The sequence below is a fragment of the Bos mutus genome, chromosome 3 (genome assembly GCF_027580195.1).
Source record: "Bos mutus isolate GX-2022 chromosome 3, NWIPB_WYAK_1.1, whole genome shotgun sequence".
Taxonomy (NCBI): domain Eukaryota; kingdom Metazoa; phylum Chordata; class Mammalia; order Artiodactyla; family Bovidae; genus Bos; species Bos mutus.
This window is the reverse complement of record NC_091619.1, coordinates 72885538-72903773: the sequence shown is the minus strand read 5'-3', so window position 1 is coordinate 72903773 and position 18236 is coordinate 72885538. Positions and strand designations below refer to the sequence as shown.

At 37.4% G+C, this 18236-nt stretch overlaps 1 protein-coding gene across 3 annotated transcripts in view; it reads left to right on the top strand.

Annotated features, from left to right (window-relative positions):
• Positions 1–10005, top strand: part of LRRC7 (leucine rich repeat containing 7) — a 478825-nt gene extending 468820 nt beyond the window's left edge. For all 3 annotated transcript variants that reach the window (XM_070364524.1, XM_005898157.2, XM_070364529.1), the window contains one exon: positions 9854–10005. In XM_070364524.1, coding sequence (XP_070220625.1) covers positions 9854–9961 — 108 coding nt within the window. In that variant the 3' untranslated portion in view covers positions 9962–10005. The remainder of the gene's footprint in view (positions 1–9853) is intronic.
• Positions 10006–18236: the final 8231 nt, after the last annotated feature.

Sequence of the window (18236 nt, the reverse complement as noted above, 5' to 3'; positions counted from 1 at the left end):
CCTTTTTTTCTAATCTTGAAACACCTTGTCCCTACAATTCATACAGACAAGTTGAAAAACCACTGTCAACAAATATATGTCAAGTTTCACTAGTTATTGGTAAGCTATTGGGTCACAGCATATGATATCTTGATGAAGCAGGAGTTATTCCAGGTTTAACAGAGAGGAGAAAAGAGGATGAGTAGAAGGAAGAATAAAAATGAGAGTGAAAATGTTAGTCTCTCAGTCATGTCCAGCTCTTTGCAACCCTGTGGACTGTAGCCCGCCAGGCTCCTCTGTTTATGAATTCTCAGGCAACAATACTGGAGTGGGTTGCCATTTCCTTCTCCAGGGGAAGAATACCCATGGGCTAGACTGGCATCTGTCTTCAGGAGCAGAGGTGAGACCCTTATGCCAGATGGGTGAGTGTGGAATACAATGAGAGAGGAGAGAGAGCCCAAGCACGAAGAAAGAAAACCCTCAGACTTTATAGTTTCTCACTGAGTTGGAGAATTCAAACATGGACATGGCTTGGAGTGGGAATGGGGGCTAGGATAGGATGATGAATTACAGCTTTCAAAGTTCAGAATGGAAAAAGAAAGTTTAGATTTCCCAAAAGTCTAAATGAAATAAATGTCCATGAATGCCTGGGTCAGTTGTATACAGATATACAGTGCTATATCTATATACAATCACTGAATCAAACCTTCCGTGTCTGAGGGGAAGTTTGATACCTCTTTTAATGACCAGTAGGTCATGCTAATAGTATTATCTTACTCAAAGTTTACTTATTCAACAACCTCAAACAAAGTTCTTTCGAGACACCATATTATTGTCATGAATTCCATGCACTAAATCTCATGCCTTTTACTCATAAGAGAGACTTATTTCTTACTTGGAGTCTTTGGTCTAGTTTTCCAGATCATCGAGGGGAAAGCCTCCGGATCCAGGCACATTGTAGGAAGCAAGAAGTCATAACCAACAGCTTTGCTGTTCAGGAAGAAAGAGAAACATCTTTTAAAAGAAAGAAACAAAATTCAAAAAGTACTATTCAATTTAGAATACTGTTTCCCAATGGAATCTTTTAAAATATTTTTTTTAAGAGTTCCTTACTCTTCAAGTTTCAGAGCCACTTCAGAGTCTATCCTTTGTTTCAGAATTTCACAATGTTCTCAGCATATTAAGAACCTGAAAAATCTTACATTTCTCAACATACTTAACCATACAACCATCTTGACCAGCAACATCAATTAGCTATTTCCACAAAATACACTTAGGGAAATTTCTTTCATGGAAGCAACTAATTGGCTTTATTCCAAACTGTTCACATTCATAATTATTATCATAAGTCACTAAGAATGGGTTAGGGTATGTTTATTTCTCTGAATTCTTTATAATTTCTTCCCAAAAAAGGCCACAAAAAGTAAAGAGGACACATTTTTGTTATGGTTAAAATGAAGTCAGTCAGTCAGTTCAGTCGCTCAGTTGTGTCCGACTCTTTGCGACCCCAGGGACTGCAGCACCCCAGGCCTCCCTGTCCATCACCAACTCCCAGAGTTTACTCAAACTCATATCCGTTGAATCGGTGATGCAATCCAACCATCTCATCCTCTGTCATCCCCTTCTCCTCTCGCCTTCAATCTTTACCAGTATCAGGGTCTTTTCAAATGAGTCAGCTCTTCGCCATCAGGTGGCCAAAGTATTGGAGTTTCAGCTTCAACATCAGTCCTTCCAATGAACACCCAGGACTGATCTCCTTTAGGATGGACTGTTTGGATCTCCTTGCAGTCCAAGGGACTCTCAAGAGTCTTCTCCAACACCACAGTTCAAAGGCATCAATTCTTCGGTGCTTGGCTTTCTTTATAGTCCAACTCTCACATCCATACATGACTACTGGAAAAACCATAGCTTTGACTAGATAGACCTTTATTGGCAAAGTAATGTCTCTGCTTTTTAATATGCTGTCTAGGTTGGTCATAACTTTTCTTCCAAAGAGTAAGTATCTTTTAATTTCATGGCTGTAGTCACCATCTGCATGAAGTATGGGACCCTTAAAAAAAAAAGTATTTGGAAATTTCACTAAAGCATTCCCAACAAGGCTAAATGTGTTACCATTTTCTATAGTTGATCTCTTTTGGTGGTTGAAAATCAAAACATCAGAGAGGATTGGGGAAAGGTGGGCAGGGGGGTAGGTGGTGAATGGTTCAGTATTATGTAATGCTTAGTGTTTCGAGAATGATAAAATATATTTGAAAAACATTTTTTATAATACTGTTAGGTTAGAAGACAACCAAAACTAATTTTTTAAATGTGTATGGTTTTATATGCCAGAATTTCACTGCATATCTTTATCCATTTGCTTTGTTCATAATCTATATAGTTCAGCTGCTGCTGCTGCTGCTAAGTCACTTCAGTCATGTCCGACTCTGTGTGATCCCACAGACGGCAGCCACCAGGCTCCCCTGTCCCTGGGATTCTCCAGGCAAGAACACTGGAGTGGGTTGCCATTTCCTTCTCCAAAGCATGAAAGTGAAAAGTGAAAGTGAAGTCGCTCAGTCGTGTCTGACTCTTAGTGACCCCATGGACTGCAGCCTACCAGGCTCCTCCATCCATGGGATTTTCCAGGCAAAGTACTGGAGTGGGGTGCCATTGCCTTCTCCGATATAGTTCAGCACAGATACCTAATTAGAGATTGAGTAAATACTTTTTGAAAATCAAAAAAATGTTTTGTATACTAAGTAAAACATGAAGAGCAATAAAGACAAATTAAGTTCATTGAGCTGGCTCTAACTTCCATAATTTGAATAAAGTGAAAATAGCATCAATTAGGTACCCACAGTATGTCATTTTTAGCACACAACCACCCTGCAAGGTATCTATTGTTGACAGAAGCGAAATCATTTATTTGAGCTTCTTCCGTTATACCATGCTGATTCTACTGAAGCAAATTTTACTGATAGCAACCTGTTTATCACATTTTCTACTTATCGATTTGGAAAATATGTATTCAGTGTCGACGATGTACAAAATATTGTGCCAAGCAATGTAAACAATGTAATAGGGATTTGTAACTAAGTTTCTGCCCGGGGAAGTAGACATGTCCGAAATTACCTAGAGCAGAGAATGGAGGAAGAGAGACGGGGGAAAAGCTGACTTCAAACACATAATAAAATCCATTCCCAATATCTCCTCTTTTAACAGCAAGCTCTCTACAAAAACAGAAACCAACCTGGCTACAAGTACTGCCTGAAACTGAAAGGTTGATTTTTCAGTTTCTTTTGTGGTAAGGTAAAAGACATACAGTGTAGGTTGTTGGGAAACTGCTTTCAAATAGGGAATTCATTTGTTAGAAATATGCATTCAACATATTTGATAAGAAGAAACAGGCATTCTAAAATCAAAGCAGATAAATAAGTAAATATCTTCAGGATTACTATGTATTATCAGTCATGCCAGAATTTCTATACAAATAATAGACAAAGTCTTCAGTTTAGTCTTTTCTATTTTGCCTTGTCTTTTTTTGAGCCTGAACTCATGAAACATGCAAGCTGCAGCACATGAGTACGTTTAAGACAGAAGAGAAATTCTTATTTATGTTTTAGTCTATCAAGATTTTTTAATACTATAATAAAAGCCACCGAGACATCGAACTTTCTCATATTTAAAAAGTGCAGTGTAAAATTTTCATTGGAGCTCTCTAAGAATTAAAGGTCTGTAGTTCAGATTTTTGATAGAAGGAAAAATTTTTCAAATGACTTGGCATACAGTCAGTGTAGTGTTGATTATACAGTATGAGCCACCAGGGAAGCCCCCATACTCAGCCCTAAATATATCTTAATATTTAATGAGATTAAAATTCTGCAATGGGAAATAATTCAAGGTAGTTAATGTGAAACATAATTGTAATTACCTAAGATACCCACTATTTTGTCTCTTAATGTCTGGCTTTCAGGATTAGACAACATGAAGTCCAATAACACTAATAAGATTGCCGTATATTTTCATTTTCCTTCATCCTAAGAGTTATACACATTCAAAAGTACACTATATTAATGTAAAGAATCTGCCTGCAATGTGGGAGACCTGGGTTTGATCTCTGGGTTGGGAAGATACCCTGCAGGAGGACATGGCAACCCACTCCAGTATTCTTGCTTGGAGAATCCCCCTGGACAGAGGTGTCTGGCAGGCTACAGACCATGGGGTCACAAAGAGTCAAATACGACTGAGTAACTAAGAACAAAAGCAATGTATATCTAATACATAAGATATATGTGTACTGGCGTTTTAAATCTTTGTCCCTTGAAGGGGAGTTTAAATCAACTTGAAATCATATAACAAATTTCTAATCCCATTTCTCCTTTGGATTCTAAGAAGAGTCATGCTGTCCTTCTTATTGGATAATCCCACCAATTTTGTGGCCAAACCTTCTCAGAAACTAGTTTTTAAATATAAAGCTTTGAATAATAAGAATACAATGAAATTCATGGAGAATTACAGCACCCTCTGGAAAATGTCTATGGCATAAACATCCATAATTTAGCCACTTAACAAAACATTTACCAGAAGGAAATCAAAGATAAATTCGGAAAGGAACAAGAGGATGAAATCCAGAAACTGAGTATGTTTTACAGTAAATTGATAAGCTATAATTGCAAAGCTCTATTTTTGTTAGAATTGCAAATATTATGTTCATTAACCCTCTGTCTTTTCATGTCTAAATCATGCAAAGGAGCAATTTAAAAACATTTTGTGGCACAGATGCTAACTGGAATTAAAATAAGGAAGGATACCTTCTGGAAATAATGTTGCTATAGTAAAATGATCCTTTATACTTCAAATCAGTTAAAATCAGAAATCAATGAATTATGTATTCTTGAAGCATAAAATTTTCTGAGTGTCTTTTCTTTTGTAGATTGTTTTCTTTTTAACTTCATTTTTACTTAATAAACCATACAGTTAAGTTGCAATTTCCTCAAAATTGGATATATTTTATTATAATCCATGATAGTCTGTATTTATATAAAACATACTGCTACTGCTAAGTCACTTCAGTTGTGTCCGACTCTGTGCGACCCCATAGACGGCAGCCCACCAGGCTCCCGCATCCCTGGCATTCTCCAGGCAAGAACACTGGAGTGGGTTGCCATTTCCTTCTCCAATGCATGAAAGTGGAAAGTGAAAGTGAAGTCCCTCAGTCGTGTCCGACCCTCAGCAACCCCATGGACTGCAGCCTTCCAGGCTCCTCCATCCATGGGGTTTTCCAGGCAAGAGTACTGGAGTGGGATGCCATTGCCTTCTCCGTATATAAAACATATATGTAGACAAATTTGACAACATATTTTAAAGATTCATTAGTTTATTAATAGGATTTGTTCTTCAAATTGTCTTTTGTATTTATATTATATATATTCAAAATATCAAATGCATAAATGTAGATTATATGCATTTACATTTCAAAGCATTATCAGATTTATACTCTGCAATTAAATGGAATAGTATCCTCCTTTATTTCCTCAGCTCTTCGTCTAATCACACACATGAAACAGCCACAAGACTTTTCTAACTGAAATATTGTGATTCTTCTAAACTTCATATGGATTGGAAAAGTCCCACATACATGTAGTAACATAACTGTCTGATTCCCTGTCTGAACCATCCAAGATGTAAGCCAGATAGCCATAATCACTTTAACAAATACAATATAATTTTTTTTTGGCTCATCTAACAATGGAAGAAGAAAGTTCTCTACAACTGAGATTTTATCTTTTCCTTCCATTCAAACCCCTCTATTCTTGCCTCTCCTGGCATCATGCCTACCGTAATGTTCCATATCAAGAAAAAGCTCAATTAATCTTAAGAAGTGAATTCACTGAATGAGTCTGTGACACTCAGTGAACCTAAAAACATTTGTTTCAACCTCACAACACCCAGTGAAATGAATTGTGTCAAGATACAGAGTCATGACATAAATTCCCATCTAGACACTAGCTGTGTGAGCTTGGATATTTCATGTAATCTCATTGATCCTCACAATTTTCATCTAAAAAATTGCTAAGAAAAAAAAAAACAAAATAAAAGTTAAAAATTGCTAAGATTAAAATAGTTCCTTCCTCTGACATTTTGCCCTTCTGTTCTTTTTACTATTCTTGTTAATGAAAATTGTATTTCTGAAATTCAAGAAAGTAATAGTGAAGTAATATTAATAGTAGTAGCTAACATTTATTGATTGTTTATAGTGTGCCAGGCCTTGTCCCTAAGCAGTTGATATATGTTAACTCATTTAATCTTTAATAAACTTTCTAAAATAGTTTGCTTTCTGATCTTTCAGAATCCTTTTGGTAATGTGAAGCCATTCCCAGGAAGTCTCTAGCTGTGGTCTTTTAAATAGGCCCCTTGAGATTCACCAAAGTTCTGGCTTAGAGCCAAAACATTTCTGGGGACTAGAATTACAGGTAGAGTCCTAGTGTTTGTTTGACTCAATGATCTAATTTATCAACTTGCTTATTTCCTACTGGGAAATCAGCTCTTTGTGTTTCCAACTATATAACTATCATTTATATAGTTACAAAGCATGTACTTTGTAACTACAAAGCATGTACTTTGTACTTACAAAGCATAAAAACTAAAAGCTGATGCTTTAAAGCAGTTATTAAAAGCTAAATTTATACAAGGAGTTTCCCTAGCCTTGAATCAGAACCTGGATGGCGGGTCTGAACATCTTGAAGCCTGATTTATTGGAAACTGACCCAGATTCCATACCAGAGTTCATCTAGCTACGTGTTTTTCCCTGCTGTTTCCTCTGTGAGGCAGAAAACTGAAGCCACTAGAAAATACTTGATCACCTTGGATTTCCTGCTGCCTTTATGAGCCGTCTACCTTGATCCCCATCAGGACAACCCTTTCCAGTTCTCCTCCTGCCAGTTTTCCTGTTCCCTCCACTCAATGCACCTGTATCTTCTTCCTTTAGTTCAACCACCTAGTCAGCTTTCTGTCATCCTCTGGCATAAAAGACTGGGCCCTCTTTCACTTTTCCCTCCCTCACTTAAGACAGATTTACCTAGATGCCCAGATCCATGGGATCACAAGGAGTCGAACATGACTTAGCAACAGAGCAGGAACAACAAGGTCAACAACAAACACTGTCTTTCAGTTCTGCTCCTTGAATCCAAAGCTACGGCCAATCCTGCTCCCCTCCCTAGATTTTCCTTCTTTCACAATGCTCCCTTTTAAACTTATTTTCTAGTAATTCTCTCAGCAAGAAATAATAAGAAGGAATATTATAGTATCAGATGATTAAGCCCTAGTTTAGCTGTGTAACCCTAACCTAATGCCTGTTACTAAAGGGCCACTCTGACCTCCTTCCTGAACCCCAGTCTTTTATTTCTAAATGTATGATTAACATTTCCTTGCATGTGTCGCCAGTACCACAAATTCTGTTGTTTTCCTGACTAAGCCAGCTGCTTCTCTGAAATTTCCATTTTCTGTTAACGGCATCATAATTTGATTTTTCATTTATTTCTTATGCCCTTATCCAATCAGACGCCTAAAAGTTTTCTCCTTTTTAATGTTCCCTTTCAGGTCTCACTGCCCTAGCAGATGGACTCACTTAGTCTTTCTACTTTTGAGATGGTTCACATGTAACTACAACAACAACAATTAAGCCAGAGTTAAAAATTAAAACTATAAGAATGAAAGATTCAGCATTTCTTTAAATTCTAATTTAGGACAAAGTGTTATTCTTACAAGTACTCAAGTTAGATTAAACCTGTTAGGAATCTGAATGAGAATTATAGCTTTGAAACCATGATGTACTAGGCATCACCGCAGTTTCCCTTGACTTCAACATTCCTTCCTTGCCAAAGCCACTTCTCTTATTTGAGATTCTGCATAAATTGAAAATAAAGAAGTGGAAAACTGGTGTAAAAAAAAATTGCAGTAGGAGATAAGATAGCAACTATTTTAAGGATAAAATGTTGGTTAATTTATCATGATCAATGAAATAGCAGTTCAAATCACTGGGAGCAAGTGTAGCGTTACTATTTCAGTAAAGTATTACAAGAAATAATAAGAAGGAATATTCTAGTATCAGATGATTCAGCCCTAGTTTAGCTGTGTGACCTCAGGCATGTTGCTTAACCTCTCTGAGGTGTAACTCTTTCATTTATAAAAATAACAAAACTAGCCTAGATCACCGAGAAATTTATTCATTTCTGAATGAGATTGAGAACCACTGATAGAAATAATGAATATATTTGCCTTTAACAATGAGGGAAATAGAAATTATCTTTTTAATATTAAAATGTTTAAATTAAGAACTTTTCAGTGAGTCAAAATAAGATTTAACTATATCATATGTTTTGTTTTACACAAGTGAAGCATTTGAAAGAGTTGGTGGGTTTATCAGTTCAGTTCAGTTACTCAGTCATGTCTGACTCTTTGCAACCCCATGGACTGCAGCACGCGAGGCTTCCCTGTCCATCACCAACTCCCGGAGCTTGTTCAAACTCATGTCCATCATGTCGGTGATGTCATCCAACCTTCTCATCCTCTGTCATCCCCTTCTCTCCCCTTCAATCTTTCCCAGCAACAGGGTCTTTTCCAGTGAGTCAGTTCTTTACATCAGGTGGCCAAAGGATTAGAGTTTCAGCTTTAGCATCAGTCCTTCCAGTGAATATTCAGGACTTCAGGATTGACTGGTTGGATCTCTGCAGTCCAAGGGACTCTCAAGAGTATTCTCCAACACCACAGTTCAAAAGCATCAATTCTTCAGTGCTCAGCTTTCTTTATATCAGTGATTATATGACAAAAATGGTCCTGTGAACACTTCTAAACCACATCAACAGAGTTCCTGCAAAAATAAAATAAATCAGAACAAGAACAAAATAACTATCATATTTCAAGTGTATCTGTGTAGTACTTACTAGTTTCTCTGTGATTTGCTTAGTGGCTATAAGATTATGGCATCTGGTCCCATCACTTCATGGGAAATAGATGGGGAAACAGTGGCAACAGTGTCAGACTTTATTTTTTGGGGCTTCAAAATCACTGCAGATGGTGACTGCAGCCATGAAATTAAAAGACGCTTACTCCTTGGAAGGAAAGTTATGACCAACCTAGATAGCATATTGAAAAGCAGAGATATTACCTTGCCAACAAAGGTCCGTATGGTCAAGGCTATGGTTTTTCCAGTAGTCATGTATGGATGTGAGAGTTGGACTATAAAGAAAGCTGAGCACTGAAGAATTGATGCTTTTGAACTGTGGTGTTGGAGAAGACTCTAGAGAGCCCCTTGGAATGCAAGGAGATCCAACCAGTCCATCCTGAAGGAGATCAGTCCTGGGTGTTCATTGGAAGGACTGATCCTGAAGCTGAAACTCCAGTACTTTGGCCACCTCATGTGAAGAGTTGACTCATTGGAAAAGACTCTGATGCTGGGAGGGATTGGGGGCAGGAGGAGAAGGGGATGACAGAGGATTAGGTGGCTGAATGGCATCACCAACTCGATGGACATGAGTTTGGGTGAACTCCGGGAGTTGGTGATGGACAGGGATGCCTGGCATGCTGCAATTCATGGGGTTGCAAAGAGTCAGACATGACTGAGCAACTGAACTGAACTGAACTGAACTAGCATTATACTAGGACAATCATAAGTAGGATATACTAGATAATTGATAAGTATTTGTTGAATTAATAAATTGAGTTGAAACTGGGTGAAATTAATTAGTTGTTTCCATAGTTACAATTCTGGTGTGAAGTTTAAAAACACGTGACTTTTGGTTGCTCATACTCTCTTGAATCTTATTATTAGAGACAACAACAATGTGATAAACAAGTATCTTGCATTGATGACCCTGTTTTATTTGTGTGTTTACAGGCCAATGGACATAGTTTTGTACATATGGAACACGAAAAAGCTGTATTACTACTGAAGAGTTTCCAGAACACAGTAGACCTAGTTATTCAACGTGAGCTTACTGTCTAAATATTTTTTATAAATAGTGAAGATACGTCTAGCCAGACCTAATGTTCAAATAAATTTATACATAGAAACAAATTTTGCCAATTGCTGGACCAATGGCAAACATTAGTGCCAAATGTATAATACTATAATGTTAGCACTGATCATCCTTAAAAATGTTAACTATATAAATATGATGTTCATGTGGTTATGTATTAGTTTTAATTGTCAGCCTCTGGCTGTGCATTGGTGCAGTTTTAGTTTTGATTTTGTTTTTTTTTTTTAATTGAATAAGTTTCTTCTCAAAGTGGATTTCATATAATTTCGGAGCACGGAAGCACACACAAGCTCTTTATGAATTCTGCTCTCCATCAGAAACACTGCCTCAAAATTGTATATGCCTTTATATAGAAAATACAAATATAAAGAATTGTAATTCCCATAAAATATTTCTAGCACAAAGTATATGTTGGCATATAAACAAAAAGAATATAGAGAAAAAAACAATATTTTCATAAATTAAACATCTCGGATTGAGAAAGAAAATATATCTTAAAATAAGACTTTACTATATTGAATCTTTTTCAATAAAAATTACAAGATAATGCCTTATGAAAGTAACTGTACATATGGTATACAGTGTTTATATTTGGTTCCATATTCATTTGCTAAATTCTCATAACACAGAGTGAAATATTTCATCAGTTAGCCATTTACCTCTGGGACCTGAATAAAAGATAGAACAACCTAATTTGTTCAATGCCTTTAGCTAATTACAGTACAGACAGAGTTAAGAAACAGACTAAAGGTCATTGTAGATAAATCTTTTTCACCACAAATGTAAGCAGTGAATGATGGGTGGCAGCAAGGTGTTGCTTTATTTCTTTCAAGTTTATGTTGATTATAAACTGTAGCCCTGTGATTTCTTTACTCGTAAATGTGGAATTTATTTGTGTGTTGCTTTATCCAATTTGCTACTTTTAAATCATTTTAAATGAGTTTGGGGTATTGATAAAATTTATCATTAAGAAAGACTTGTTAGAAAGTTATGGGGGTGATAAAATAAACTTTGGTATTTAAATATGAAACTTCAAATATAATTTCTCAGAGCCATGGTCTATCTGTATTACTAATTTCCATGCCCACCTTGGAGGGCAAAGTAGAGAAAATATCTTTTTTCCCCCAAAAGTTGCAAAGTACATATAATCTTAAATTCTGTCTCACTGAAGAGAAAGATGAGCATCATTAATATAGAATTAGTTATTTTTACATTGGAACTGTTTTCCTTTACAAATGATCAAAATCCATTTTATAACCCTTTAAAACTGTTTCTTTTATGTATTAGTCATTCATTTGATTAAAATATTAATTTCACATTCCAGAATAATTTCCCAGAGTTGGTTATATGCATTCTCTCTCATATTTTGACATAGCTCTCTTTTTTTAAATATATATAATGAATTTACTTTACATGCCAGTGTTCCAAATATTTTGTTACGATTTTCACAACAGTATCATATATTGATGTCACCAAAGCTCTGAGAGTAATATTTGTAAGTTAACTGTTTTATGGGGGACATTGAAAATATTGTATTTTTGTAGGGTCTATTAAAATGAGTGTCACTTATTAGAAGTACAGTGGTATTTTTTTGGCAATAGAATTTGTCACTTGAAGGCAAATGATACTTCACTTTATAGATGATGCACTAATTTTGATGTTGCTTTATGTCAGGGTGACATTAAACTATGATTTTATAGGCTTTGATATTTAGCAAATGATTAAATGATTGGCCTATTTAATATGCTTCCCAGAAGTAACTTTTAAATGCATTTTAATATATTGACAATTTCTGATGAGAAATGTCTTCAGAGCCTAATTTTTTCTTTGCCAAAAACTCACACCAAACTACCATACCAGCCGCTATATTAGGATGATCATCAGTAGTCAAGATCGAGGCCCTCACTGTCTCCCCAAGATCACTTAAAGGAGAAACAAGCTCATGGGTGTAGTTTGGTAGCCATGAAGCAGCTCCAGTCACCCCATTAGTTTTGTCAATCTTTCATGGGATAATTGGGAGAAGAGCCAGATAAAGGACTTCCCAAGTCTTTTTTCCTTATGTCAGGTTTCCGCATCAAACACAGGGTCTCAGGAGATGTTTCTGAGGCCAAGTGGAGAGAACCATGATCTAGTAAACCCTCTGCCACTCCTGATGTGACAGACAACACTGTCTTGGGCCATGCTTTACTCCTTCCTGTTCTCAGGAAATGAGAAAAAGAAAAAAGGGACCCCTGACCAACTGGAAATGAAGCTGATGTGCAAAGCACCTCATTGTCAATTGTACTGCCATGCTGCATACTGAAAAAAGGCAGGTAATAATGAAAAGAGGTATTTTTTTTTAGGTTGACTGAAAAAAATCATTGATCACTTACGGGGGAAGAGTCTTATTGATTCCATGGGTGACCAAAACCAATAATACACAAATTTGTGGTATTGGTTTTTTTGGAAGGACTGGCTTTGCTGTTTGAATTAGCATCTGGTTTATGCTAACAAAAAAGAACAAGCAAAAGTTAAGGGTGTCCCTTTAAAAAAGAAAAATCAACAGCCACAAAAAAGGGAGTGGAATTCATGTGACTCCAATAGACTCACCTTGGTCTTTGATTTTTATTAGGATCTTTCTGCTGAGACAGCTGTCTTATACCTGACATGAGTAAGACATAATGGGAGGGAATGAGAAAAGTATTAGGTGAAAAGAATAAGCACTGAAAATTACTAGTAGAATTGTTGCAGATTTTGCAAGCCAAATAGAAATTAGTGGACTTTTTTTTTTTACTATTTACATGGCTTATCATACATCGTCACCAAAGCTCTCTTATGATAATTCTAGCTTACCAGACAACACAAGCTACCTGAACAAACATAACACTTTCAAAATATAAGGATCTTTTTGACAAGAAATATTGAAAGTCAGTATAACATACAAATATTTATATCATGATAATTTATTGCTTATTGAAATCTATCACATATATGTGTCCCAGTTAATAAGAACTATAATTATATAGACGTCAAATAATCTGGGCCTAATGTTGGATTACCTCCTTCAGGATGGAAAGCAGTTTTAAAGAGAGAGTGACAAATCAGGATTGATTAGTTCTTAACCTTAAAGATGATTCCACATATATCACTAATATAATTACTTATTAGAAGCAGGACTGAGATATGTTTTAATAGGTGAGCTAAAGAGAGGGAGTATTCAAAGGAAGGAAAACTTTGAAAAAGTTAATTTTATATATTCATACATGAAAAGTATCTGAATTTGGCAAAATGACTGATGAAGGAAAACATTTTACTTTTAATCACAAAGTCGATTTAATAGCTCCACCACAATTTAAAGCCTTGGAAAACAGTGTGTGTTTGCCAACTTGCCTTTCTATTGACTTTTAATGCTGTCCTCAGTAAATCTCTGCCCCTTGTTGGCACACAGATCAAGAGTCTATTCTGACAACTTCACACCTGGCAAAGGGCACCACAGCATAACCAGATGAAAAACCATGTTGGCAGAGGACCACCACTCTAAGTCTTTGGTAAATTCAATCAACATCTTTGGCTGATTCCTGATACACTGACCAAATAACAGGTTTTTTGAAACACTGGGTCAGTAAAAAGTTATGCACATAATAAAATCTAATCAGTTAAGAAGACAGGTCCTTTATGTAGTATCAAGGAAAACAAGGTTGAGTTTTCCTCTCACAGAAATGCTAAATCATTCTGAGGCTTAATAAAATGTTCAAACGCTGGGTTGGTGATGTGCCCTCTCTTTTGGTTGTATTAGTGTTACCTGATCATCTGGGAATTGTGAGGAAATCTTCAATCTGCATGAACTTTTTTCCTTAGTAATACACCCAGAAAAGCATCCTGGCTTGGCCCAGAGTATTGCCCCCATCACTCTCAGCACAACCATCCCTTGAGTATACATTACAGTGAGAAAGTAGAGTGTGGGCTGTGGAAAAATAAATGTGCAACAAAGAAAGCATGTAGGTCAATATTACAGGAGATCCCGGTCATCACCTCTCCAAGGCATCCTTTCAACCTCATTTGGTCTAAACTCTTCAGAGAATGTTTTTTGAAACACTCTACCATATGAAACTAAGGCAGATACAATCAAGTTTTCTAGTTATATTCTGAACCTTCTGGGGTTGTTTTTGGTTCTAGAATGCAAAACTGACCTGTCTTCCTCACTGCTGTTGCTGCTATAGATCCATACCTCCAATTCCCCACGACGTTCCAAGGGCAGATGACTGCTTCTGTCCTGCTGACACAAGGATAAGAGGCCCCCTTAGAGTTCTGTTTGGAGACCCCTGACTATCAACTAATGGTTCCAGCTTCTGGTTTGGGAGGAAATTTCTTGGGTGATCCAGGAACCTAGTGTAGTAGCATTAACCAAGGCTCAAAGGTGGAGCATGGATCATGTCTCTGACAGCATCAAACAAAGCTCGTGTGCAAGGGTGAAGCTGGCAGGTCTTCAATAGAACTGTTTCCACTTCTGTTTTTGAAACGTTGGCTTTTACTACGTTGAGGACACTCTCTGAGGCTCCCAGCTGATTGTCATGGGGACAGGTTACAATCGTCCTCACCTTTGACACTGTCTGCAAGAGAATGATTGGGAAATACTGTCCTGTGATAGTATAAACTCCATGATTTTAACTTTGGAGAATTCAAAGATTTCTGATAAATGGAGGGAGAAAGTCCACTCTAAGTTTTGAATAAAGAGGGTAAATGAAAACCTAGGAATTTTATTAAAGCCTTGGGCTTTTAACTTTTGATTATCATAATCTTCTCTGAGAGCAGTTCTTTAGGAAGTAAAGAGAGAAAAACAGAGAAGGAAAATAATTCACCGGCCCTATCTTTAGAAGCATTATTTTATCTAGTAGCTTTTTCTCTGTTGGATTTTAATGTGTAACAGTGAGCTCTTACTTTGCAACAACTCGATGAGCACTGAACGAGATAAGAAGTAGACGTGGATGTAAAGCAGGCACAGATGAGAAGGTTATCTCTACAGCCACATCAACCTCCCCTAATTTTCCTGGGCTGCATAACTCACTTTTCTTGGCCTAATTTTGTATTTTGTTAATAGCAGCACCTCAGAGTAGAAGATTGTGAAATTCAAGCAGTGTTTATGTAGAAAGCAGTGAAATCCTGTGACTCTGCAGGTAAAGTCTTATCCCTTTTTCTGTGGGTGGGGAGGCTTTTAAAATATTTCATTCTTTAAGCTAGTGTAACTTTTAATGTGTGTAGGAAAGGATGTTGAGGGGAAAAGTTAAATGAATCATCCAATCTTTCTCTACTTTTGAAAAAGTATATTTTTTCTCAAATCTATCCTTGTTACACAATTGTATTATTTGTGTCAGCTTTTTTTTCCCCCTTCTTCAAAATAACTGGATGAGTAAGCAGCCTAAAAATAGTCCAGTAACTCTATACCTAGAGTAAAACATCTTAGTACAGAGCCTTACTTTCATCAGCAAACTCTGTAATTCCTCCATAGGAGAACTGTAGCTGAATCTCAGATGCCTAAGGTATGTCATTCATAAATTCAAAACATTCAGGGACAGTTTATTGAGGAATATAACAGAAACATTAAATGTGATGTTAACAAATATTTGTTGAGCATCAGCTATATAGCAGGCACTACGAGGGCTGTAACATGGTCTCCTCTGCACAGAATCTCACAATCAAGGGAAAAGATGGGAGAACTTCCCGATCAAGGAGAGTACACGGCCATATGGTGAGTCCCTGTGCCCCTGCCCTCAGCCCATGCGTTGCAAAAGGAAGCAGCATCCTTATCTAGTCAAATCTCTGAGGTTTGAGCAGGTTACATGTGGAGCTATAAATAGGTCTTCCTACTGGGTTCTGTGGTCTTTGGGAGGTTATATGAATATTTCCCAAGACTTAGGACAATATTTGAGAGGCTAGAAGTGGCAAGAGTGGATGCCTTACTGGACAAGATAAATAGCAACTGTAATCCTTTGAATCTGTGAAAGAAAATTTCACCAATTTGTTCCAGAGAAGAGAGAGACTATTAGAAAAAATGATATCCTTCAACCTGGCTCTGCACTGTGCCTGTATGTCACTGACATGATGGAAGAAAGAGATAGAAGCTGTATTTTTAAAGGCTTGATGTGTTTGATTGAAGAGATTCTTCTATGCTTAATGTCCCCAAAGGATCCCTTCTATGACCACTGCTTCTTACAGGCCATCAAAAAGCATGAGTCCAGAGGATCAATATTAGAATCACTCATGACCCACGGAGAAATGCAATGAGTTGAATATTCATTCAGCTCGCTGCATGTCATGTTTATTTACCTCACTTACTTCAGTGAGGTGAAAAGTATTTTACTGAGTGTTGTTCAGACTAGCCCATGAAAATACTGTTTGCATTAAGTAGGATCAGACATTCACATATTGTGGACATCTGTTTATTCTTTCAAGAAAAGTTTGATTATTTGAATCTAGGAATTACTTGTTTTTCTTCATTCAATCTGTGCATATGCAGTGTTTTATTTTTTTTAATAATTTTATTGAGGTAGAATTTGTCCCCAGGTTTTTTTTTTTTGGGGGGGGGGCGGTTATTGTTATTGTCTTTTTTTTGGCTGCACCATGTGGCATGTGGGATTTAAATTCCCAGACCAGAGATCAAACCTGAGCCCCCTGCAGTGGGAGGTAAAAGTCTTAACCACTAGACCACCAGGGAAGCCCCCATACCAGTGTTTTGGACACCTAAAATCTTTACCTTTCACTGAGTACTTTCTGATCTCAGCCTTTGCCCACAATGGTCCCTCTATTGAAATGTCTTCCTCTCCCCGTTCTCTTTGTAAAGTATCAAAATTATATGCAGCCTTCAGGATCCAGTTCAAAGATTACCACCATGAAAATTTCCCTAGTATTATATTGGAAGAAGTTTCTCTCCCTAATATTAATACCATCATATTACTTTTTGTAGGTTTTATAGTACTTATTACATTCTATCTTCAGTCATAGAGGTTTGATATACCTTTGTTCTTTCCTCTCTTATCACCTGGATGCTTCTTGGGAGGATCAGACAATACTTAAAAGAGGCATTCTAGACTGAAGGCACATCTGGTTTTGCTTTCTATGTATCCTTAGGGCCTGTAGAGTGTCAGAAGCATAGCAGGTGCTCAATAAATATTTGTTCAGTGATTAAGTGGATGATAGGCCTGGCACATAAACACATTTACTGGATTAAACAAGAAGTTGATGTTCAATTTACATAACAACTTTAAACCATGAAACGTTCACTTTCTCAATTCATTCTTTTCTTTCTTCAATTCTCCCTTTTAACCCAATCTTCCTCTCCTCCTCAGCATTTCTTCTAAGACCTTTTAGGTTCTCGTGCTGTGTTTCAACTGGAGAAGGCAATGGTACCCCACTCCAGTACTCTTGCCTGGAAAATCCCACGGACAGAGGAGCCTGGTGCGCTGCAGTCCATGGGATCACTAGGAGTCGGACACGACTGAGCGACTTCACTTTCACTTTTCACTTTGATGCATTGGAGAAGGAAATGGCAACCCACTCCAGTGTTCTTGCCTGGAGAATCCCAGGGACGGGAGAGCCTGGTGGGCTGCTGTCTATGGGGTCATGCAGAGTTGGACACGACTGACGCGACTTAGCAGCAGCAGCTGTGTTTCAACAGTTGTATTTGATTTCCCTTTTATATTTTCTAAGGACCTTGTGATGTGCTTAGTCACTCAGTCGTATCTGACTCTTTGTTATTGCATGGACTGTAGCCTGCCAGGCTCCTCTGTCCATGGGGATTCTCCAGCAAGAATACTGGAGTGGGTTGCCATGCCCTCCTCCAGAGGATCTTCCCAACCCAGGGATCAAACCCAGGTCTCCCACAGTGCAGGCAGATTCTTTACCGTCTGGGCCACCAGGGAAGCCCATGAATATTAGAGTAAGTAGCTTATCTCTTCTCCAGGGGATCTTCCCAACCCCAGAATCAAACTGTTGCAGGTGGATTCTTTACCAGCTGAAATACCAGGGAAGCTAAGGACATTAAACACCATCCAAAAAGTTTAAGAAACAATTTTGTTCATTTAATTGGAGTACATCGTATCAATCCTTTTGATTTCATTTGGGTCTTCTCTCCTTGGAAGAAGGCATGCAGATGGATGCCAGAAATCTCCCAGAGAAATAAATGCAAAGGTTGAACTTATAGAGCCATGGTCTTGGTCTTAGAGCACCTTAGAGATAATCAAGCCCTGTTTCCACATTGTACCAGAG